Source organism: Meriones unguiculatus, chromosome 12, assembly GCF_030254825.1.
Source record: "Meriones unguiculatus strain TT.TT164.6M chromosome 12, Bangor_MerUng_6.1, whole genome shotgun sequence".
In the NCBI taxonomy this organism is placed as follows: Eukaryota; Metazoa; Chordata; class Mammalia; order Rodentia; family Muridae; genus Meriones; species Meriones unguiculatus.
This window is the reverse complement of record NC_083360.1, coordinates 68,389,088-68,415,441: the sequence shown is the minus strand read 5'-3', so window position 1 is coordinate 68,415,441 and position 26,354 is coordinate 68,389,088. Positions and strand designations below refer to the sequence as shown.

General features: G+C 42.7%; 1 protein-coding gene and 1 long non-coding RNA gene across 3 annotated transcripts; one reads left to right on the top strand and one right to left on the bottom strand.

Annotated features, from left to right (window-relative positions):
* Window positions 1-1,782: 1,782 nt before the first annotated feature.
* On the bottom strand, window positions 1,783-25,932 carry LOC132646831 (uncharacterized). 2 transcript variants are annotated; one of them, XR_009585153.1, is made up of 3 exons: window positions 25,610-25,932; window positions 24,187-24,273; window positions 1,783-4,588 (listed from the first exon to the last, which is right to left on the bottom strand). It is a non-coding gene; the product is annotated as an uncharacterized LOC132646831 (long non-coding RNA). The 2 variants fall into 2 exon arrangements; XR_009585154.1 differs by lacking the exon at window positions 1,783-4,588 and adding an exon at window positions 6,494-6,555.
* On the top strand, window positions 8,666-14,067 carry Cdkn2b (cyclin dependent kinase inhibitor 2B). Its single transcript, XM_021647020.2, has 2 exons — window positions 8,666-9,009; window positions 12,508-14,067. Exons 1-2 carry the CDS (start codon window positions 8,878-8,880, stop codon window positions 12,766-12,768), a joined length of 393 nt encoding a protein of 130 aa, XP_021502695.1. The 5' UTR covers window positions 8,666-8,877; the 3' UTR covers window positions 12,769-14,067.
* Window positions 25,933-26,354: the final 422 nt, after the last annotated feature.

Sequence of the window (26,354 nt, the reverse complement as noted above, 5' to 3'; positions counted from 1 at the left end):
TATATGCAAGATTAGAGTCTCACAACAGCGTAATGCAGCCATGATCATTCAGGCCTTTACAGCCATTGAAGCAGGACAGTCTCCCCAAGCATGGTTGGCTACCATAAAAAGCTAAAATGTTATGCTCAGGATGCGAGGCTAAGCACTGCACTCAGGGTCAGCCGCTTTCGACCCAGAGAAGAGCAAGTCTGATTGCATGCGGGTTGATGCCCCAGGTCCCGCCTCTGAGGAAAAGGTATCGGACGGGTCTGATGCTCTTTGGGTGGATGACACCTAAATGAACATCGGTACAAAGTCCCAACTTATTTCTAATATCAGAGATCAGACCTCTACTCTTACCTGATGCATCTAAAACAAAAAGGGGGAACTGTAGAGAGCTGCGGAATGCTATGCCTTAAAGATGGAGCTGGTTTTCGCCTTCCACCTTCCCCATGGTGAGTGCTCTCTGTCACAAACAACTCCACATTTGGCTAAGGCTGAGGATCTGGCTTGCTTCCATGTATGTGGACCTATCTGCATTGCCCACGTGGCACGCTAGGGTTGGCTACCCAGAGGCTATATAAGCTGTGGGCTGGCTTTCCCCAGGGTCAGATGATTGTTCAAGGTTCCTGAATAAACTGCATTGAAAAAAAAAAAGTTGGGCCTAGAGAGATGACTCACTGTTTGGGATGATGCCCAGCTCTTGCAGAGGACTCAAGTTTAGTTCCAAGCACCCATGCTGTGCCATTCACAAGTATCCTGTAATTCCAGGGGGATCCAATGTCCCTGGAAGACAGTCACATGTGCATACACACACACACACACACACTTTAAATAATTTAATATTTTTTAAAAGTAGTAAGAAGATAATAACATAAGTATCTGAGAATTTGGCAAACATGGTGAAGCAATACACAATGACTGTGTAAAATATAAATACACCCCATAACTACACTGATTACTTATCCATTGTGCATCTTGATAGTGCTTTAAGAAAGTAGCTGAACATGTTTTCTTACTAGTAGAACAATCCTAACTGCCCTTGCTAGTTTAAAAAGTGAATATTTGGGGGCTGGGAAGATAGCTCAGCTGTTAAGAGCAACAGCTATTCAAAAGAACTCTGGTTCAATTCCCAGCACCCACATGGCAGCACACAACTGTCTGTAACTCCAGCTGCAGAGGATCTGACACCTTCACACAAACAAGCATAGAGGAAAAAACACCAAGGCACACAAACAAAAAAATAAATAAAAATAAATATCAAAACATTCTCTCTAAATAAAAGTGATGATTTGATGACCTCAACTAGCTCTCAAATGAAGAGGGGCAAATGGCCAATAAGTACATGAAAAATGCAATACTCATAGCCATAAAAGAAATGCAATAGAAATCACCCTTGTCAGCATAAGTATCATAAAAAAAAACCAAACAAACAATAACATATGCTGGCAAACATGCAAAGCAAAATGAACACTTATGCACTGTGGGTGAGAAGAGAAATTAGTCCAACTCTTACTGAAATCAGCTCAAAAGTTTCTCTAAAAATTAAGCTCTCCATATGACCTTGCTATATACCATTCCTGGATATACAGCCAAAGGAATCAGTCAGCTCAGCTGCACACCCACATTTATTGTAGACAAGCTTTGAAATCAGCCTATGTGCTCATCAATGAATGAATACGTGATGATTTGCTCTGCTTAGCTTACAAAGAAATAGGTTTGTTGTGACTTCTTCATCATTATACTTTGTTCTTATTCACCCACCCACCTGCCCTTCCATACTGTACATCCACCATTCTGCTGTTCATTTACCTCTTTACTAGTTCCCCATTCTTATGCTTTTGTGTTGCATATCGTCCATTACCATTTTCTCTTCCTCATTACCAAAACTTCTTCAGGCCTCTTACCCTCCCTCACAGTGCTCTTTCTGTCTCATATTCTATACACACATACATCTATACACATATGTGTATATATATGTTTAAATCTAGATTCCATATGACTTTGACTTATTTTTCATAACATATTGATCTTCAGTTGCATCCAATTAACTGCAAATGTCATAACTTCATTCTTCTTAAATTCCATCATATGTAAGTACCACACTGTCCTCACTTACTTGTCTGCTGATGTGCATCTTAGCTGTTGTAAATACTCCATCAGAGCACACAAAGTCCAAGCATCCCTGTGGTGCTGACATAGAAGCCTTCAGAAATACGCACAGGAGTGATGTAACTAGATCATATGGCAGTCTTAATGTTAGTGTTTCAAGGAACTTGGATGCATCATTCCATAGTGTCTGCACCAGCTTATACTCCTACCAGAATACAGTAAGAGTTTCAGTTACTCTACATCCTCATCATTTGCTGTTTGTATTCTTGATGAGAACCATTCTGGCTGTGATGAGATAGAATTTTATAGAAAGAACATAATATGGTGATTTTATAAATCTAGGATTCACTCTACGATAGGTCCCACACTTCAAGACAGATTCCCAACCACAGATTAGTTTTCAAATTCATCATAATTTAAATTGCGTCATCATCTTTATGTCAAATTAAGCCAGTTGAAAAGTTCATTACAATCAACAAGACACATTTTGAGATGAGGTCTCACTCTGTAGGCCAGAAAGACCTAGAATTCACCTGTATAACCTAAGGCAGGCCTTCAATCAAAGCAATCCTCCTGCCTCAGACTCCTGAGTTCTGGGATTTCAAATGTGAACTACTATGGTTGACTAATACTTCTTTGACTTTTAATTTTCAAGTATTAATTTAAAGGCAGTATGTAAAAGCAAAAATCCTAAATTTGTTTCACGTGCTTTTGTTTACTCTTGATTTTAATTAGTTTGATACTTTCACTGTCTAGATTGAGGACCACATCAAAGGTTCTGAGAGGAGAGGGTGTCAGAGTTAAAAATCCTAAAACTGCCGTCATCATAATGATACTGAATTCTGGCTTAGCATCCTCTGTTCAAGGCTTTCACTTCAACTACATCTTGGTTTGTAGTGATATCTAGATTTCTCACTACTAAATGCTTGAGTATTCATCTAATCTACAAATGACAAAAATCAAAAAACTAATTCTGTCTTCATTTTGGTACCTAGTTCTGTTTGTTGAAAGCTTTAATCCTGCCAAAGTTTTCTCGGATGTGCTGATTTAGTAATCAGCTTATAAGGTAGTGAGATAACAGTTTTGTTTTTATACATACAAATATCTTAATGACTTTATATGATTTGGATATGCATTTCTCACAAGCCAGTCATAACCTGTTCTGTTATAAGTGTAACACACACAGGGTGTTAAATAGTATATAAACCCATTCAATTTTGTTTACATTTATTAATTTGGGGGAATAGGGAGGAGTGGGCTGTGGCACACCTGTAGAAATTAACGGACAATTTGTAAGAATCAGTTCTCTCCTTCCTTGATGTGGATGCAGAAACTGAATTTAGGTTGTGAGGTTGGGCACACCCTTACCTCCTGAGCAATCTCACAGGCCCAATAATCTTCAAGTGTGACTTTACAGACCTGTGTTGTGATTTCTTTTATGACAGAAACTACTGTACAAGCTAGAGTGTAAAAGCCAAGGAATGGTGCTATGGTTTGGCTTGTTTGGGGTCTTGTCCTCTTTTGTCACAGGAGTGCTTTAAAGACTTAGAAGAGAGTCTGGAATATAATGGGCACTTTATTCACACTTGTTGATGACGATTTGGTGAAGTGAATAAGCCAACACAGACCCATGTACCATGCCTAACACCAACTCTGAGTGGAGCTGAGCCGTGTAAAATGAATGACCGATGTGCTAAGAGGGAAAAATCCCATAGAGGTAGAGAATTCTTGATTTTATTAAATAATCTTTTGATTACATCTCTCACTACCAATATATTATTTAAATATGTCTTTCAAAGACAGGCATGTTATGGGAGAATTTGGATATTTATCCAATGCATGTCTTTTTTGGTTTTGGCAACCACTTTGAGGCCATACCTGGCCAAAGGCCTATGCTACTGAATTGCTAACCTAACATCCCCCTGCTATTCATGTAGTTGAAAATATACATAATAAACATACATAATTGAGTTAAGAACCAATTAAGTTGTGCATATAAAGACAAGAACAAAGACATATAGTGATCGACCTCAAAGCAAAAATGTTCTAGTAATACCCAGATTTCAGTTTAAGTACTATTTCCTACTAAAAAGACCCAGCACCCCTCAAAGAAGTTGCTCATAATATGTATACAGCATGAAACATGCAAGATAACACTAGAACATATTGTAATACCAGAAATCAAAGATTTTAAGCAAGACCACTTGGATCATGCCAAAAGAATTTAGGAACCAACTTACAGGGACCACTGACAAAAGATAGGGCTTACAGACCAGCAAGAACTCTACAGGATTGAAGCATTCTACAGGACTGAAGCACACTATTTGAATCTATAGCAATAATCTTCAAATCATTAATCATTTTTAGAACATGCTAGAGATAGCTCACTATCTTGAAAAATTACAAATGAATTTTAAAAACAGTGATTGTCTTGACTTTCTTGGATGTAGATGATGAAGTAACGATGAAGAGCATCTCCTCTTTAGAGCTGGTCTCCCTGGAAAAAGAAGACAGTAAAGTCAAGATACTTTGGTTCCCCAGCCCCCTAAACATTATCAAAGAAATCATTGATGGTGATGCATGCCTATAATTCCAGCACTTAGGAGGCTGAGACTGGGAGGTTAAAAGTTTAAGAGCAGCCTGGGATTTACAACAAAGCCAGATTGAGCAACTTTCTGAGATGCTGTCTCAAAGTCTAGGTAGGACAGGAAAAGGAAGGAGAGCAGGAGCAAAGAAGAAAATGGTGACAAGATACAAAATGAGATGTAATGTGAATCCTGGCTTAACAATTAGCAACTAATGAGACAGAAAAAAAAAAACCAAGCCTCTTAAAGGGAAGGTGGGTTATATGTAATTTGAAAAAGCCCCAGAAATGATTCTGTATTTCCTTCTCTCCTCACTTGGAAACACTGTACTAGAACACTCAACTGGCACTGTTACATCGCTGCTCCTCTTGGCCACTTATCTAATTCTTGTCACACTTTTATAATGAGTCTATATTATTGTCACTAACTAGAACATAAATATTTTCATTGATCTGCATAATATACAATACTAGAACTGATCTTACTCACTCCCTCCTACTGATCTCCAAACTGAACTTAAAGTCAGTTTGTCATTTGGTTTGTCTTTCTCCTCACTTAATGAGTGCTCTACTCGACCAAGACATGGCTAAAACACTTAAGTTGGAGCTGTGTTCCCACGAAGCTTCATCCCTCACTGTCTGAGTCACAATCAATCAGGTTGTCCTTCATCCTGGAATCAGCTGGGCTCCAGGGACAAATAAAATGCTTGATTATCTCACTCTGTTATCCAAAACAAATGTACTATCATATCAGTATTACATTTGAAATATCATCGTTCAAGTCTATTAAGAGTTGAGCTACCTGAAAAAAAAAAAAAGTAGTGTAGGAAATAGCTGCTTGCCATTTATTGCTTCTTTCCTGTTGAGCCTACCACAGCTGCTATTTAGTGTAAAGGCCAGAGGCTCTGGAGCTACACAGGTAAGATCCCACCTCCAATGATTAGGTAATATACAAGTTATTTATTTCTCTAATCGTTTTGTCTTATCTGTAAAATTATGATAACAGTGTATGTTACATAGGAGCTTTGTGGAGATAGAATGTAATAATAATTGTAAGGCACTTGGAAGAGGAAATAGAATGTTTGTTGTTTTCTTCTTTCAAATATAGTGAATATTATTCTTTATAAATATAATATTAAATAACAGTAATATCTGGGAAACAAGTTGAGCAGGTTGGTTTTGGTGGGGAAAGCCCATTGAGTTTCCTTGGGGTGTTTCCTGTTTGTTTTTTTTCCCCCTTTGGTATCTTTTAAAACAGGGCCTCACCCTGTAGTCCAGGCTGGCCTCAAAGTTGCCACAATCCTCTTGCTATAGCTTCCTGGATACCGGGATTACAGAGGTGGTGGGTGGGGGACAGGGCATTTAAACCGTCAAGGTTGCTGTGCCTAAAATTCTGTGTTTTCTGACAGGATGAGGACCACCCAGACCGGCTGGACAGGTTGTCGCTGTCCTTGGTACTGGTGACCGCGCTCGCGTCCTGGGCGAGCGGTGCCCCTACCCCAAAAGCTTTCCTTCACCCTGAGAAGTAAAGCTCCCACTTCTTCCTCTTGGGAATTTTCAGTCATTCTGCTTATTGGCTTTTTCTTGTAGTACTGTAATTTTCTTGTGCTTTCTTCAAAGGCAAACAATTCTTTTGCCTTTTCCTATTTATAAATGTTTTTATATGCAGAAACATTTAACTATACAGAAGGTAGCTTGGAAGTTGGTGCAAAGCACATTTTACTTTGCAAGTTTCAGAAAAATCCAAAGCTCACTGTTAGATTACATGAAGCAGTGTGATTGTGGTGAATATTTTAATGACTTTGGTACTTGCTGGAGATGCAGCCTCATGGGAGAATAGTTGCCCAGTATACACAAGAGCCTGGGTTCAGTCATCAGTACTGAAAAAAAAAATTAAAGCAAACACATAAGATTCCCTTCAATAAAACTCTTCCTCTAAAATGATCCCATCATCATCCAGAGTTAATATCCACTCTTCATGAATCTCAAAATACCCTGTAAATATAGCTCTCAGTAAATATATCATGTTAAACTCTACCCATATAAAAAAATAGAACATAGTACATAGTCAATAGTTAATATAGGTATGTTGGACTAAATTTAATTACTAGATCCATTAAAAATAAGTCCCTACAACATCTTGAAAAGACAGACTTCTGGGGCTAGAGAGATGGTCCAATGGGTAAAAGTACTTATTGCATAAATATGGGAATCCGAGCTCAGGTGGCTGTACCTACATTAAAAAAAAAAAAAGATAGGCATTCTCCAACACAGAGCTGTCACCACAATGCTGGGGGAAGGGGAGAGACAGAGGATCTTCTACACTTTCTGGCCACTAGCCTAGCTCAAGGTTCAAAGAGAGATTCTGTCTCAAAGCAATAAGACAGAGTGGTCCAGCATGACACTCATCATCCTCAGCTACCCTGTGTGAGCACACACATACATATGCTCATACACCAAACACACACACACACACACAGAGAGAGAGAGAGAGCCTTTGTGTTGCATTTAACCATGAATTAAATTTCAGAGTAGCAAAGATTAACTGGTTATATATATATATATCCTAGAATGAATCTACTTGTTTCACACCCATTAATATCAACCCGCTGGCTTAGTACTTCCATTTGCTAGCAAAACACCAATGTCATTCATTTCAGAAGCTCTGATTTCCCATTGCTCATGTTTCTTCCTTCATCTCCCATTCTACCTGTGCACACCTGTGCAGCAAATCCATTTGGGACTGGTTCCCAAGGAAAAAACTAACAGGTTATAAACACGTTTCACCCAGAAGGACACTTCTGTTCCTCTGCTGAACTAAGTTAAGAGTGGAGTAACCATCAACAAATAGTTCCATATTGGGAAATCTGACAGAAGGGTTCCAGATGTGTTCTGAAGTCTTTGGTTCGTAAAAACAAAACACTCAGTACCCCTTTAATACTGTCTTCATAAGCACTCTGAACCTATTTTGAGGATAAGAACTGCCCAGCCTTTCTCCTATAGCATATCCCAGAGTTGTTTGGCAACAGACATTCACCTTATGGCTCTCTTCCTATTTCACCAAAGCATCAGTTATAACATTTAAAATTTTTAAAGCAATGCGTTCATTCCATCTCCCCTAGAAAGGTTAGGGAGAAACACAGCACTTGATCTTTGCATCTTCAGAGGAGGGCTTAATGACAGGTTCAGCCTGTTTAATGACAGGCCCAGCACCACACCCAAGTTTTATTGTTTCATTATCCTGCATAAATGCTGTTTATTACACATGATAACTAAGAGTCAAATGCTTGCTGAGGTGGTACAGTGCATACGTGGAACTGGACCCTAGAGGTTTGGGAAGGAGTCCTGGCTAATTATACAGATTGTCTTTGAACTTCTGGAATCCAAGGACCCTCCTGTCTCAGCCTCCCAAGTCGCTGAGTACAAGCACACACCCAGGGATCTTAAAATTCTTATGATCTACTTTTGCGTATGTGTGGGGTGGGGCTGGGGATCTGTCTCTAAAGCATTATTTTTTAACTTCAGAATTACAACCGCAGCTCAAAGAAAAAGAAATTAAAGACATGCAAAACAGGATTCTTGGGATGTCTTACTACTTTTTCTGGCTGCCCAAATAGGAAGACATGGCCAAAAGAAAACTGCTCAGTCTGATGCTAGAAGTGAAACTCCGTAACAAATTCCGACTAGAGATGAACTAGCCTTGTGTGACAGGTGTTGTCACTTTCAGATATGTCAGAAACTGGGAGGATTTTTTTACCCCCCCGAAGGCTCTCGTTCGGCCACCGGATTGCAAGCGGGCGATTAATGTCTCCGCCTACCGGGTGCAAAGGCTCACTTTTTCAAAAATAGCCAACCGGCCGCGTTCCGTTCCAGACTCCGGAGCTTAATGTTCTGCGCATGCGTCTAAGACCTTCGGCGGCTAGGTCATTCCCCCCCCCCCCAGTTTTCTCGTGATGTCACCCTGTATGGGCGGGGTTAGCCCAGCGGGCGTGCTATGAGGGGGCGGGGCCGGCGGCGGTGAGGAACGCAGAGTCGGCAGCGCCTGCTTTGCGGTTCCCAGGCGCTAGCGCTGGAGCCCGCGCGTTCCCGGGAAGAGCGCTGGGGCCCCGGAGAGGCGAGGCGCTCAGAGACCAGGCTGCGGCAATCACACCGCCAGCGGAGGACCATCCCTGCGGTGGACCGGGCTGCGACAGGACAAGGGCATGCTGGGCGGCGGCAGTGACGCGGGCCTGGCCACCGCCGCGGCGCGGGGACAGGTGGAGACCGTGCGGCAGCTCCTGGAAGCCGGCGCGGATCCCAACGCCGTCAACCGCTTCGGAAGGCGCCCGATCCAGGTAGCGGGGGCGCCCCGGGTCCCGCCGGCAGGGGGCGCGCGAGCGCGGTGCCCTCCGCGGCTGCGAGTTGTGACCGGGCACCTCCTGGGCAGCTCGCTGCTGCTGGACTTGTGCGGCCGCCGGACGGGAGGCAGGTTTGGACAGAGCAAAAATCCTGAAAAAGAAAAACGATCGAAAAATCCCTCTGCATTAGATTGGCTTTTTCTTCGTTTGCGAAGCTGGGTCTGGAATTCAGCCCCGAACACACTGGGCAAGTGCGCTACAGCCCCTGAGCAACGTCCCCAGCCTCCCCGGATCTTTGTTATGATAGGAAAGGAAAGGTCAGATAGAGAGGACCACGATAAAAAAGAGTAGATTACCAGTGACAGGGCCTGGATTCAGGGAATTCCACAAAATTGCAGAGCATGGAGGGAGAGAGTGCGCTGTGACCTTCTAAACAACGGTATAAATCTTTTTTCTTTTTTATTTTCTCGTAAACCTAATCGCATTCACAGGACCAAGGATTTCCCAAACTCAGCATTTAATTCCTTGTGTGAGGGCAGTAACAATGTAGTCTTTCAGTGTTCCAGGCAAACAGGCAAAGCCCTCCCAACAGAGCTGCTGAATCCCTTCAGAACGGAAGAGGGTTCCCTAAACATTGTCTTAATTGTTAAGATACATTTGTTCAGTGTTTACTCATCCTGCTTTAATTAGCACTGACTTTATTTCTTGAAGATCTAACACAATGGTTTTGTGCCCTTTTGTTAACTATTATAGCTGCGTTTTTTTATTCACCTCACCGACCCTCTCCGGGACTAAGGAAATAAGGGCTCTTGTTAATAGTGTAGATTTTTGAGAAAATAAGTTTTCATTACTCTTGAGCCTTCAAGAAAAAGAGGCGTTTAACAAAATAATATCTTAAAACAACAAAAATATTGTAAAGTGATTATAAAGACATTGTAAAAATAGATTTTCTTATTTACTATTTTCTTTACTGAGAATGAGAACTTTTAAATATGTTTGTGGCTGTAAAAATAGCCTTTACCTCTCTAAAAGAAAAGAAAAATAGCCTTTACCTCTCTAAAATTGTTGTGTTTTCTGAAGGAAGAAGGACGGTTTCTAAATGTTCATGTGATTAAAAACTGACACATGAGCAAATGAGCCAGTGACTGTTAAGGAAAATTAGATTCCAGAGACTGTTGTATTATTAACTTCAAATGTGGAAGCAAATATTTCATAGTATACAACAATCACAAACAGCTGTTATGGGAGCACATCTCCAAAACACCAGGGTTTTGTTTTTTTTTTCCTAAAATATGCATCTTTGTAATTTGATAGGTACCAGCCTCACTTTTTAGACAATCTTTTTATATTGAAAAATACTACTTAACATTAAAGATTTTGTACAATATAAATGAATGTTAATTTCACATTACAGTGTCTTTTCACTGTATATCTAAACCTTCAGCTGCATATCATGCTAGGTTAAAATGCTATAATGTGCTAAACATTTACAACAAATAATTTCCTTCTGCATTGTAATATAAGTGTGGAATATGACAACTTTCCACTGATCTCCACTTTTAGCTCAAATGATCAGAGTACAACTAATTTTTGAATGCAGACATATATGACATTGAAGAAGCAAACCCTTTTTTAAAAACTGACCTGTTTATTGTTTTCTCTTCTAAAGCATTGCTCTAAGTTCTAAACGACAATCACCACTGGAGTACCTAGTTTATGTGGTGTCTTAGTTTGCTCTCTGTTGCTGTGATTAACACCATGACCAAAAGGAACTTGGAGAGAAAGGGGTTTGTTTGGTTTCCACTTGCCACAGTGGAACCCGGGGGCTGGAACTGAACCAGAGATCACGGAGGAACACTGCTTACTGGCTTGCTGCTCCGGTTCAAGTTCAGCCACCTTTTTTCCACCTTCCAAGATGACCTGTGGGGCAGCACACCTAGAGTGGACTGGACCCTCCCACATTAGTTCTTTCTTAATCAAGAAAATGTCTCGCAGCCTTGCCCACAGTTCAATAGAGGCTTTTTGATAGAGGCTTTTCTCAGCGGAGGTTCCTCTTCCCAAATGAGTAGCTGCGTCAAGCTGACAAACTTAACCAGCACCTGTGGTTGGTTAGACCTAAAGGGATAGAGGGAAACAATATAAAACTTTATTAAGCTTGGTTTCTGGTGTCCTGCCCGCAAGATAGGCTAGGTCAGTGGTTGGCACACGCCTTCTGGGAGCAACCAGCCAATCAATACCTGACTTGACTGAAGGCCCACTCCACAAGATGCAACCAATAACTGGCACTGCTTAGGGTGACCAAGAACCAGAGATTAAATAGTCCAGGGATCGAGGGTAAAACCGAACAGTACTGTTCAAAAAAGAAGTGGCAATAAAAAACTACTTCAAATGACATTCTTCTATACTTAGAGATTAGTGCCTTGCTCAGCCACCATAAGAGAAGCTTTCTCCTGCAGCAGATATGAACAGATACAGAAACTCACAGCCAGACAATATGCACAGAATGAGAGACCTTGGAACACTCATCCTTAAGGGGGTGTCTCTATCAAACCTCTCCCCTCAGGGATTAGGGAGTCCCGCAGGCAGCAGAAGAGAGTAAGAGCCAGAGGGGATGGAGAACACCAAGAAAACAAGGTCTTCTAAATGAACTCATCAAAGCTCATATGAGCTCACAGAGACTGAAGCAGAATGCACAGGGTCTGCATGGATCTGCACTAGGTCCTCTGTGTATGTATACATATATACATATACATTATGTATCTTATGTGTATACATATACATATATGTGTATATTATATATACATATTATAATGTCTATACTTATTATTATATGTATTATCATTGTTATACATATATTATGTCTCCCAATTTGTTTTTATGGACTCCTGAGTGTGTCTCTGAGTCTTGTACCTTCTCTTGTGCTTTTCCCCTTCTGTTTACTTTATTCAATTCCAATGTATTAGTTTTTGTTTTATTTTCTTATATTTTATGTTATTATCCCTTAGACGCCTGATTGTTTCCTAACAGGAGACAGAAATGGAATCGGTCTGGATGAGAGGGGAGGTGCAGAGGAACTGGGAGGAGAAACCATAATCAGGATAAATTATGTGAGGGAAAGGGTCTATTTTCAAGAAAAGGGGGGAAATTAAAGAAAAATAATTACCCACCCAGTTCAAAGTGAGCTAACAAATCACTTAGTAAAATAAACCCCTCTTGCCCAGTGTTCCGTATAAGAAATAAAGCCATTTCCCCGCCCTTTCTTAGTGCTTAGTAGAGAATAAAATGGAATCTATTTTGAGTTCAGCCTAGGCTGTAATGGGTGGAGAGTGGACTGAGTAAGCAAACAAGAAACAAGATACCTGAGGCTTGCAAGCTCCTTTGCCTCCTGCTGGAAACTTCACTTTGGTAACAGACTTCTATAAAATGGCACGGCCATGCGGAGCCCCCAACTCCCGCTACCCAGACTCACCCTGAGCTCTCTTCCTTCTCCCTCAGGTCATGATGATGGGCAGCGCCCAGGTGGCGGAGCTGCTGCTGCTCCACGGAGCAGAACCCAACTGTGCCGACCCCGCCACCCTCACCAGACCTGTGCATGATGCGGCTCGGGAGGGCTTCCTGGACACGCTTGTAGTGCTGCACAGGGCAGGGGCGCGGCTGGATGTGTGTGATGCCTGGGGCCGCCTGCCGGTGGACTTGGCCGAAGAGCGGGGCCACGGCGATATTGCGAGGTATCTGCACGCCGCCACTGGAGACTGATGGAGGGTCCCCTCGGCCTCTCCAAGGACTTTTTTCTCCCCAGCCCCATCTAGGAAGACTGCGAGCATGAAGAGGATCTGCGCACTGCCTGCAGGCCTTGCAGAACTTTGAACCCTACCCAGGAAGGCAAAGCCAATCAGAAATAACGTCCAAAGTGTTTTCTGCAGCTGGATCTGGCTCCTTGTCCTCACTCTGAAGTGAAAGGGCTCACCAAGGAGATTTAGTGTGAAGTTCCCAGGACCCTTTATCTTTCAGGTGTAAAATAACGCAGGAAGTTCTTGATGCTGTGGTGGGAACTGGAGGAAGTGGTAACTGACATTCGGGTGGGGGCAGTGAGCACCTTCCCCCCCCCCCCCCCCGTGAACTCCAAAGGCAGATGATCTAGAAGGAAAACCTGAGACTGGAGCAGAAGCATTGAAGTGGGTCCAAGGCTTTACGCACTGTGTCATCTGTGGTGATTCGCCTGCCAAATGGCATGCTATAGAAACTGAGGATTCACCCCAGCTCCATCAGGAAAATAGTGGAAGAAGACAATAGATCTCTGCTAAACTCTGTGGGTCTGGGTCCCAATAGACTCAACATGTCCAAAACCCAATGGTGAATCATAGTATGCAGTGATTTGCTCTCTGTAAATAGTTTCATAATCCCTTTAGGAATTTCCTACATTTGAGTTGTTCTTTAGTAACAGTGTATTTAACGGGGAAAACTTTTAACAGTGTAACTTCTGGTCCTCAGCAGAGGTGAGATTGACATGCCCTTTGTTTTGGGTTGGTTAGTTGATTTGGGTTTGTGCTTTTGTTTTTTCCTTTTTTTTTTTTTTTTTTTTTTTTTTTAAGGCAGCACTTTCCTCTGTAACTCAAGCTAACCTCAGTCAGGATACCCCTGCCTCAGCCTCCTGAGCACTGGGCTTGTAGCATGCTCCCTGAAGTACAGCTTCTCATGGAACTATGACAGGACACACAGGGCACATTCCTGGTGCTGCTTTTGTCATTAACCTGTTTATTTCTCTGTCCATGGCTTCTGATTGGTTTCTCAGGGCAACTATTCCAGCTGTCATGTTAAATGCTAGGTGTGTTTATCTGGTCATTTACCAAGGGCTATGTCGCAAAGGTTACAGAAACGGAAGTTGAGTAGGAACTTAAATTAAACAACAACTCATGGGCAGCCTTGGTGTCTACAAACCAATTGTGGATGCACTCTGTGGGGCTTCCAGTGGGCTCGATTCATTACAGCACTGAAACAATTGATACACTGTTTGAATAAATAATAAACAGTATAGATAGACCAAGATTTGGAAAATGTGGCATTAAAGTGTATTTTCTAGGCTGGAGCTCAAGGAGCATGAGTTAAGTTCTGAGCACTCATCAGGTGGCTCATAGCCACCTATAACCCCAGCTTCAAGGAGGCACAATACCCCTTCCTCCGCAGGAGCCTGCATGTATGGGCACGCACCACAATCACACAAACAAAATTAAAAAACAAAACAAAAAAAAAGCTAAAACAAATCTGGGGCCTGGAGTGAGGTCTCCATGGTTAAGAGCCTTTGAAGTTCTACAGAGTTCAGTTCCCAGCAACCATATCAGGTCCAGGATATTATGACCTTCGCAGGCACCCATACCTGGCATACACTCATATCTTCACACAAATTTTTAAGATGTTAATGTACTTCCATGGATTCACCACTAACTCCCAAATGTCAAAAAGCTTCAGAGTGCTCACTGCTTGTCCTTTGTAAAATATTCTATATTTCTATGTACTATATTCTATATTTCAATAGCTTATTTTTAAAATCTGCTTGCTTATAGTAAACCATAAGATTTATATTTTGTTTCTGGATGTGGGGTATAGTGAATATTCATCTAAAATACAGATGAGGAACTAGAAAAGCAATTTGAAAGTAGAGACATCAAGGGGGGGGGCTCTGAACTCAGAACACAAAACTTCCCTATTGACTCTTTCCCAAATTAATATATTGCCAGAGAAATATATTGAGAAATATATTGAGTTGAGAAATAGATCACATCTTCTTGGAAAGGGCAACATGTTTATTAATACAGTTTATGCTGGGCATACTTCAAAACTCACTTGTTCCTTCAACATTTAAATCTTCCAGGATGTGCAAAAGTAAGTCAGTTTGGCCCCAAAATGTGGGTCTTTTTTTTTAATATTTCCTTTTTAAAATTTATTTATTATGTATACAGCGCTCTGCCTGCACGAACACCTGCACACCAGAAGAGCTCATTATAGATGGTCATAAGCCACCATATGGTTGCTGGGAATTGAACTCAGGACCTTTGGAAGAACAACCAGTGCTCTTAATCTCTGAGCCATCTTTCCAGCCCCCAATGTGGGTCTTTTAAAGCTTACAAATACTGGAACTTCTTTGGCTTGTGGAACAGGAGACTAGAAAGACTGATACCCAAGGGCCAGATGTGGATTTCTGGCTGCATCATGATGAGGGGGAGCCTGAGAGGGCAGAATCTCACGAAGTTCGCTGTCCCCATTAACTCATGCTGTCCCCATTAACACGTGGGCTAAGCACCTGTTCTAGCCTCCTTCTGTTGCTATGATAAACACCGACCAAAAGCAACTTGGGGAAGGAAAGGGTTTATCTGACTTACAACTGTAGTCCATCATCAAAGGAAGCTAAATCAGGAACCAGGCAGGAAGTTAAAGCAGAGACCACAGAGGAAGGCTGCTCACTGGTTTGCTCCTCTGGGCTTGCTCAGCATGCTTTCTCACATAGACCCGGAGCACACCTGGGGTAGCACCGCATGAACGGAATCATGTTCCATAGATTTGCGCAGGCCTATCTGATGGAGGCAATTCCTCAACTGAGGGTCCCTCTTCCCAGGTGGCTCTTAAGTTCACAAAAATTACCCACCACAGTACCTCCGGTAAGTTTTCACCACTCCACAACTCAGCACTAGACCACTAGGGGTTAAACTGCCAGCTGGTGCTGGGACAGGACTGACACCAGATGCCCTTTTTTTTTTTTTTAATACACTCACTAAATTTATTACAACTATTGAGGTTAGCAATGTTTCTTTTTATTTTTATTAACTACACTTTATTCACTTTGTATCCCCCCATAAGCCCTTCTCTCTTCCCCTCCCTATCCCAACCTCCCACCCCCTCCTACACGCATGCCCCTCCCCAAGTCCTCTGATAGGGGAGGTCCTCCTCTCCTTCCTTCTGATCTTAGTCTATGAGATCTCATCAGGAGTGGCTACACTGTCCTCTTCTGTGGCCTGGTAAGGCTGCTCCCACCTCAGAGGGAGGTGATCAAAGAGCAGGCCAATCAGATTATGTCAGAGGCAGATGCCCTTTTTGCAGCACTTCAGCATCCTGCTGTGTGAATTTACACTAACAGGTCACCCCTCTCAGCACGCCTCTAAATTGGCTTTCTCTCCATCTCTTTGTTATGGATCTAGTCCTGAGCTCTGCTTAAAGAGCAAGCCCTCAGGGAAATCTCTCCAGAGCTGCTGACTTACTGTAGACTGGGTGAAGCCCAACTTCATCACCTTACTTAACCAATAACTACTGAAGAAATAACTGAAGAATGGCCATTTCACCTTGACCTGAAGCACTCCTTTATGACGACCTACATAATCCTCAGTCCTAGAATCAAACCACCTAATAGTGGCTGCTCTGTCTCCGGTGATACGGAGTTCACCCTGATGGCCAAATTGGATCATACTGATTTTTGTAGCCCTATCATGCAACATCTGAGGTGTAGTTGGCCCAATGCATACAAAGATGATTGTAAATAATTATTATCCAAGGGGGAAAAAGTTAAAACTCATGATTGCAAATATCAATGCCTATTTATAGAAAATCAAGTTTAAGGAAACAATAAGGCCCTACATGTGGGCAGGAGAGTCTACCTTGCTGTTTGTATTGTAACTCAATCATATGCATTTGTAGAGTACGAAATGTTAGGATTCCTGAACAAGTGGAGAATGGTTGGAGTCAAGCTAGTTAGCACATTCATCACTTCACATTATGCGAGGTGAAAGGTCAGAAAGACAAATGTCACAAATCCTCCTATGTATGTAGACTCTGAAACTCACTGAAGCAGGTGTTTAAATGGTAGTCACAGAGACACAAGGATGGGAAGCACATCACAAAACTTTGACCAGAAAACGTTTGCTTCCGCCTTTAATTCCAGTAAAAACTGTGGTAAACACAATCATAAGGGTTTGCAGATGTGCAGGTTTTAATGTTGCCTCGACAAAAAACTCCAGATGTTCCCGACACAAAGACCACACTTTAGCTTCCACTGTATCATCCTGTATTCCAAATCATGAATGATACATGGGGAAATAGGTTTGTTTTTTTTTTTTCTAAAGGGCAGAAATACATGATCTCCCTTTTACCTTCTGGGGGTGGCCCTTCTCACATTAAATCTTAGAGATATAAACACTGCACTAAGCATGCTTTTTACTCCCCAAAGAAACTCAAAAACTCAAAATTATCAGAGCAAAGCTTTCATCTCCATCTTGCCTGCTGCAGGGGAGCCTCCTCCTACTCAGCCTCTATTCCCCGGGGACTTCACCGCTTGGTGAGCACCCAGAATGCCCTTTAACTCTTTCCTGTCCAGCCTCTCAGCCTTCCCTTCTAGCCTATCCCCGTTCTTTTATGTAAGACACTGACCCACATAAACACTTTCTACCACAGTCTCCCAATGGTCACACCCAGTCTCCAATGGGCTGCGGGTGGGAGATTTTCACTGCTTTCCCTGCCCTCCACTCCCCTCTCCATAATTAGTCTTACCCCAGTAGCAGTCTGCTTGGAGGGGTCCCTCTTCCCATACCAACTGCACTCCCAGAAGACTCCATCTTTTGGTACAATCCGGTACCCCTAGCACTTTCCTACCACCCCTTTCAGACTTTCTTGCTAGCTCACCTCCATTCCTTCGTGTCACTCATCAACCCCATAGAAAGACACTACCAAGAAACCCCACAGCTACCATACTTGCCTAAGACCCAGAGTGGACACAGCAACCACAGAAGGATCACTCATCTGACAAAAATGAAACCAGGTTTCTATACCAAGGAACACCTTAAACATCAAAACTCCAGATGTCTAGATCCAAGCACAAAGCACTAACATCCAAGACAATCTGCCGCCTCCAGAAGCCAGTAGCCATTGTAATAGGCACCAAGAATTCAGTTTATCTGAAGCACAAGAGATTCAAAATAGCAATTATAAGTACATTCAAAGACCTTAAAAAGTATGAATAAGTGCTTTAATGAATACTATAAAAGCACAAATAGTTGAATGAAATGAAAACATTTTAAGATATGAAAACAGAAATCACTAAAAAAAATTCAAATTGAAAAGAAAAACTTAGGATGTGAAAAAAAATCATAGATTCTTTCTATGGTGAAAAGTACATTATTGGTTATTCCATGAAATGGAACACATGCCTGACACTGCTAATGGGGCCAAGAATCTAAAACTAAAATAAGTCATGGCCTAGTGAAAAACTTACTCTTATCCTGCTAAAGCAACATAGCAGAATAATAAAGGAACAATAACATGCCTCCTAGTGACATATTGCTACACCTACATAGATCAGTGCCTCACTCAACCAACACCAGGGAAGCAGCTTCTTGCAATAAATGGGAACACAGAGAGCCACAACTTAACAATGTGCAGAGAATGAGGGACTTTGAAATACCCAGTCCTAACTGGGATATCTTTATCAAACCTCTCCCTTCCAGAGCTCAGGGAGCTGTGTGGAAGAGGACACAGAAAGATTGGAAGAGTTGGGAGCGGGGTTAGAAGCTGGATGACACCAAGGAAATTCTTCCAGATACAACAGGACGGATAGAGACTGTGGCAGCATGTACAAGCTGAAGCACCAAAAGAGCTAAGTGGACACTGGGTCTAACCACGAAGCTGTCTGCAGTTGATACCCACTGGCAAAATCAGTTTCCTCCAATACAGTGTCTCCAGTCCATCAACCACACCTCCTGGGCATACTCCATGCCCAGGAGTAGTTGGCCAAGACACCTCAGACTCAATGGTATTTTTTGTGAACTGTTTTATTTTGTCTGACATTTTTTTGTTCGTTTCATAGGTCTGCTTATTTGTTTTGATTTTTCTTTTTGTAGGTTGGGGGTTGTTTTGCTTTTTTACTTGTTTTTGTTGTTGTTGCTGAGAGATAGAAAACATTAAGTTGGGTGGGTAGGGAAGGGAGGAGGCTCTAGGAGAAATTAGAAGAGGGGAAAGCATGATCAAAATATATCGTAAGGAAAATTTTTGAGCAAAGGTTATGTATGGAGTGCTCATTTTCATACTGGGCTGTAAAAATGAAAAAGAAATTCTAATTACCAAATAAGCAATAGTGGCCAAAATATAATTTTAAGGATGTATTACTATATAATAGCTTGAAATAAAAATCACAAAAGTGATAATATATAAACCTCTCATTTGATTTATAAAATCCCTTAGCTTCTCCTTTATGTCCTTCCGCCCAAAATATTTGAATTTTCTAGTTGAATGATATTGACTTGTGAAATTTGGTCATCTCTTAACATGCAGATATTTGACACCTGTCGTTTCATTCCAAACTTTTGAAAAAGTGGCACGATCATTTTCCGTGGCAACTTGATACTAGTGGGAAAACACTCCTTGAAAATTATGAACTCCACACTACTGCAGCACACTCTTTGTTAGGTTTTTTTCAATAGAGCAAAATCAGAACCTTATTGGACCTCAATTAACACCTAGTTATACTGAAATGGTGACATATGAAAAAAAAAAATAATTAGGCTCAAGGCCACCCGACACGCAGGTTTGGATGGTGTGTTTGTTAGCAGTGCGTGGAGCTGCTCTGTTCATCAGGACGCAGTACTGTTAAATTCAGCTACGGGCGTGGCTTCGCAATCCATGCAAACAAATGGAGCTAACGGCAGTCACAAACCCCATCCCTCATTCCATTAAAAAATTACAGAAGAGTAGTGACTTCCATGTCTCAGTCAAAGTGTTACAGATCCTAAAACGATATTGGGGAGGAGGGGCTAATTATCATAAAAATTTGCTATTCTCTACTAGATAAGATTACTTATTTCTAAACTGAAAAAAAATGAAAGATATTCCAAAGAGAGGCCAAGATTCATAAAGTCCAAGATAATTTTGGGAGAGAGTTACTTAAGAACGTTTTAAAATATTATGGCAAACAACACATTGTCTAGGACCACCAGTTTATCTTAGACTACACAACAGATCTTCAGCACATATATACTTTTAATACATTCTCTATTTCCCTCCACAGAAAAATATTAAAAATAAGTTACGTATATATTTACATGATAGTCAATAGAGATTTTAACTGCTTTCATCATTACTCCTTGACTATTTATTAAATGAAAAATAAGCTAATTTCCTTTTATATTCTACCAGAAGCTGCTAATTTTTATGGTAGGTTATAGACTTCACTACGGCTGATATATTGTCACCCTAAAAAAGGCAAAGCAGTAGAATTAAATACCCACAAGAGTCACAGGGACATCTGAAGCAGTCCTGTGTATGTCAGAAGCCACTGTCCCCAGATGCACAGAGGCCTGCTCCCCTGGGCATGTGAGCATCTAGCCACAACCCTATTCCAATTTGCTCAATACATTCTTATTATTAGCATATTTATTGATTAAATTTATGAAAACCCAAGTTGGTGTCATTTCAGCATTCAATTATTACTACTGATGATTGCACAGAACAGATATTATATTATATTTTTAAACTAAGATAATTTCAAATTTAAAAATTACTTGAAGAAACAGTAGCAGTTGAACCTCAATAGTTTCAACATATCCTCCCATTCCATTAGTAATCCCTGCACAAAGAGAGAGAAGGAAGAGAAGAAAAGCTGCTTTGCATTATTAATTTAACATGTGGCTGGTAAGTCACATGGCTTCAATAAACCTCAATTTCTTTTATATATAAATATGACAACAATATTAGATTCTTTCTACAATCCTATTATCATTAAAATCCGTGCTTTTTTAATCTCTGCATAGCATAGACAGTGATGTATGCATATGCTTAAATGTATAGATAGGTAGATAGATAGATAGATAGATAGATAGATAGATAGATAGATAGATAGATGTGTGTTTATTTGTGACTATTCTGTGGAGAGAATAAATATGCTTGGGAGAGGAGAATGCTTTATCAGTTCACTGCGAATTCTACCCCTGAACCATATACTGCTCTGGTTCACTGAAAAATTAACAGAGAAGTCAGATGTAAGCCATGTAAGCCGGTACAACAGAAAGACTTGGCTTCATTTTTAAAATCTTTCTCAATTCCCCTTAGTTCAGATTTTTCTGTTGCCTTTTGTTTTCTCATGCTTACTCAGACCTACTTTCTTATAGTAAATTAGGCAGGCAAGTGCAATATAGAAAATATTGTAAGTGTTAGCTGTTCTAAGTTAATATAACACACTGAAATGTGATTTTTGTGTGATCTTATGACAAGGCTTTCTGATCTATCTTTGTATAAGAATTCAGGCAAAGAGAAAATGCAAGTTGGAGCAGATTCCAAGTTCCTATCTGTTCGCAAATCTGCCTTTTTTTTGCTGTGCCTGAAAACTATGTTTCCCTGGGGACTTCATTCTCTTCTGTGCCGATTGGTAAAGTAGTACTGAGCTACACACAGCAGATCAGACCCAGGGTAGCACCTTATCTGGATTTGCAATAAATGTCAGTGAACTGCCAAATTGGAGGTTAATATGAAAAGTTTAGATGTAATGCTGCTACATTTTTTAATCTAAGTAAGCTGTAAATAATTTCACTGTAGCTGTTACATATTTTATAATATATTCAGAAGAGATAATACAAAAACATTAAACAGTAACAATACAGTACACTCACAGATACAGAGACAGGTCAGTAGGCTGCTGGCACAACAGTTTTTTTCTCCCAGGGCTGGGATGATGTGTACGTGGGTGACTCCCTGCTATATCTAGGGGTTAGGATGCTCTTTCCATTTTCCTCCTGCACAGAAGGGTTCTTCACTCTTTCCCAGGAGAACATACCTCCTGGAGTCAAAAACTATCTGATCATCCTCCGCTACCACCTGAAGCCACTGATCCTGAGTGACCACAACAAGCCTACTCTAGGATTTGCAGTGGGTTTCAAGTCTGTTTAAGTCTTAAAGTAAACAGAAAGGGAAGGCTATATTCTTTCTGGGAAAAAAAATTTAAATGACACTCCATTGTACTTTCAAGAATTCATTACATCTATGGCATGATGGTGTTGGCCCCATTAGTTACTGGAAGGCAACAAGTTTAAAAGCCTCTTCCTTTTAAAAAGAACTGGGCCTCAATTTTGGCTCAGAAAACACTAGGAAAAATTCATATTTGCTAATCAGCTCCAGGTTTACTGAATGATAATTGACCTGTGGTGGTTAGGTCAGAAAAGCAACAAATATTAAAGAAAAAATCTGAGACTTTTAAACCATTCTTAATATCCAAGGGTAACTGTTACTCAAAAGTATCATCCCAGAAACTACATCTATGTTTGTGGGAATGTGTGTAATCATAAACATGAGTACCCCAACACACATTTAATACAAGTAGGATCATTCTAGCACTTACTTTCTCCTACTCCCATGAGCTCTTTTACAGCTCCTGCTGCCCACAGGTACAGAGGCACTTCCATTTTCACAGCTACATAATTTTGTATTTGTGGGTGAGTCCTGGTTTGGCTAATGAGTCATGGTTTTTAGAAAACATAAAACATCACCAATGCATCATCATTTGTGTTTGTTCTTTTTTTTCCTTCTGTATACTGTTATAAAGTACCTTTTCCCCCACACTTCCATGATGCACAGAGAGAAATACTTTGAAGTGAAATTTCTGCAGCTAAAGGGACATCCATCTCTACATGTATGTATGTTCAAAATTTTTATGTACATATATATACACAAATCTCCCTAAGCTTATTTGTATATACCCATATATAACATATTTACTTTTCACACATGAGCTTTAAGATTAGACTTGTTGATTCAAAGCTTATGTGTACATATGTAAATATACACAAACATCTACCATGCACTGTTCCCTATAATTCTGTTTGCTTTCACATGTTGTTTGTGTAGTTCTGGACACTGACATGAATTACGAGGATGGAACACCTGAATCTGAGTACATGTGACAACACCTGTCATTCTTCTCTCTGCCACCTACAGCTATATGCTATTGTTTCTGCTTTACAGTATTGACTGCTGACATTACCCTTTCATTTATTACTTGGCCATCTGTAGCTAACGTAATCATATTCTCTGCCTATTTTTTTTTTTTTTTGCATCTCAAATCTATATCTTTTGAGTGCTTAAATGCATAATAAAAGTTTTATTTTAAATTTGGGGCGGTTTTATTTTTCAGTCTTTGTGAGTGTCTGTGTATGTAAGTCGGTATGTGGAGGTCAGAGGAGACCTGGGACCGCTGTCTTCCACCTTGTTTGCTGCCCTCAGAAGATTCTCCACCTACCACCCAGCTGCGGAAACTGGGACTACAGAAACAGGCCAGTATGCCCAGTTTTAAATGAGTCCTGGGTATTCAAGCTTAGATTCTCATACTTGTACAAAAAGCACTTTTATCCACTGAGCTATCTCCCCAGTCTTTATTTTGTGTTTGGAACAAGGTCTCTCAGGCTGGCTTCAAATTCGTAATCCTCCTGCATCAGCCTCAAAAGTGCTGAGATTATAAACATATGCCACCATGCCCTGTTGCTCTGTGGCCATTTTTTTAGTGAATATGTTCGAGGAGGATGGGTGTATGCTTGTTCTTGGGGTGCCTGTGTAGAGGTCAAAGGTGAAGTCAAATGTCTCTCCACTTGACATATTAAGGCAGAACTCACTTGAACCCGGAACTCACGGAGTTAGCTAGTCCAGCTAACCACCTTGTTTGGGGAATCTCCTGGGCAGTGGAATTACAGGGCTCTGATTTCAGTCCTCAGGCTTGTGTTAAGTGCTGTACATGCAGAGTCATCTCAAAAAGCCCTGTGGTGTCTGCTGTCTGTAGGGATTTAAGTTTGAGTGTGTGCAATGCTAGAAAATTTTGTAATAGAAGCTCAGTGATAGGAGTGTCTGCCTGGAACTCTGGGTTCTACTCCCAGAATCCCTCAAAAAAAGGAAAAGGCCCTGAGAGCTAAACATTTTCCATAACATTACATGAGGAAGAGAATATTTTCTCTTCTCGTCCTCACTACAGAATGGGTTTGCTAATCCAAAACATAACACTGCTTTCCTTTTTTAAGAGACAAAAAAAACTGTCGATTTTCTAGGCCACTGGGAGACAGCAAAGAAAACCTCCAGTTTTCACTGATTCTGTTTACAAAGTGACTCACAGATAACTCATTTTCAATAGTCTCCCGTGTTTGGAGCAACAGAAAGAGACATCACCTCTCGGTAGGTAGTCCAACGATGGTCCTGCTATTGTGAAGCCATATAGGGTTCAAGGCTTGAGCCACTCAGACCCAGTCTCGTCACCTGTAAAATAAGGACAACAATCCCATATTCAAAGGGCAACTCTGAGGATAAAATGGGTGATTCAGGTTTCAGTAAAAATGCATATTCATTACCAGTTCATTGTTATAACTTTTTGAAGAGCACATAGCCAAAAGCCTCTTGGGACCCCAATACCTTCATTACTATATTTACACGAATAAGCAAATTCACAATTCCTTCACATGCAACACATAGAGAATAGACTTTAGGCCACAGGGGACAGGACGTCAAAGTCCAGATTTTTAAATTTACTATCTGCAGAGAAAGGCTATCGTAGCCCGCTTGCTCAAAGGACATTCCTGGGAAGCGGGGAAACTGCTTCATCTCCCAGATACCTAGAAAAGCAGGAGCTTCGTGAAGATGGAGAAGGTTCCAGGTGGGGTGGCTGGGAGCCCCAGGGCCAAGCAAGGTTTTGGAAAATTCAAATTCTCTGTGAAGCTTACCCAACGCATGCATTGTTTGGGGATTTGTTTTAACCCTACACTGATATTCAGGATGTCCTTACAGGGCTGGGGGCAGGGGTAGGGGCTCACATATCATTTCATGTAGCTGACCCATTCTTCAGTCCTGGGTTTGAGAGGATCTACGGCAAAGCCACACACACCAGAGGGAAGATGGAAAAGCAGCAGCTGGTCCCGCCTGACCTCTCAGTTACAGCAAGGCCTTAACTAGGCTGGTGTGGCTAATCCCATCCTCCTGTGTCCATTGTGGCCTTTGGAGATGGCACTATAAGCTACCAGCTGTCACCCTGATGTGGACGCTACTTTTCTGCAGCCAGAAGGCTAGGCCCGAGCACATAAATGGGAAGCCACTGAGTCTCGGGGCCGCATTTCCAGGTTCCGAAATCTAGTCCGGGTCCCGTGTCATCTTGCACAGCTGGGCCAGACAGATGGCCCTCTGTCCCGTGAGCCCCGGACCCCAGAGCTCCGCCGCGGGCCTGCTAGCTAGAGGCAACCTGGGCTCGACTTCCCGATTTCGCATGCGCGGAGCCGCGGACCCTCGCGGAGCCGGGACACACCCGATGCCCGGCAGGGTCGACTCAGCCCTCCGTTCTACCGCTCCTTCCTCCCCTTCCCCCACTTTTCCTGTTCCGCGGGGGCCGCGGTGGCGGGGCGCAGCGAGGGAGGGAGGCAGCGGGGAAGGGGGCAGCCAGGAGGGGGGGAGGGGACCGGGGCGGGAGGAGACGCGGGGCGGGGAAAGAGGAAGAGCCGTGGATGCTCCGCCGGCGCTCGCCCTTAAAACCGAAAATAAACACCGTCCCCAGGCTGCGGCCTCGTGTCTGGCCGATCGCGCGGGGACCTGGCCGGGCCACCCTTACCGGTCTCAGCGGCTCGCAGGCCCCGGTTCCCGGGGCTCGCTCGGGCCCTCCGGCCGCCCGGTTCCCACCGGAGGAGCGCAGCTGCGTAGCGCTCGCGTTCAAAACGCCCGCGCGCGTCCTGATTGGCGGGGCGGGTCCACGGCAGGCCTCTCCGATCTTCCCTTTTTCTCTCTCCAGGGGCTGGATTCCGAGCCGGGGAAGCCGCGCCGAGGGGCGTCCGGCTTAGAGGAAGAGGACTGGGAAGCCAGTGGCCGACCCGAGCCCCAGCGGATCACGCTCCGGGGACGTTGCCCGGCCGGCCGCGCTAGGTGACGGCTGCAGCTAGGGGGCGGGCGGTGCGCACGCGTCCCGCGGGCTCAGGCTGTCGCCGCGAGCGGTGGCGAGCGCGGCGGGCGGCACGGGCGGGAGCGGGAGCGTGCCCTGGGCGGGAGGCAGCGGGGACCCCGGATGCCGCTCGCCGGCCCAGCGCGCCTCCCTCTGGGCGCCTCTGGGAAGCTTTTCCCGCGCGACTTGGGGACTCGGGGGCGCGCCCGGGGGGCGGAGATGGGCCGGGGGCGGCGCGTGGGTCGCGGGGTGCCTCCTAACAGAATGGGCCGGGGGGCGGCGCTTCTCACCTCGCGTGTCACACCGAGGCGACCGCCGGGGGAGCGTGGCAGCGCGAGCATGGGCCGTCTGTTCTTGGTGACAGTGAGGATTCGGAGCGTGCTCGGTCGGCGCCGGGTGAGGGCTTTCGTGGTGCGGTTCC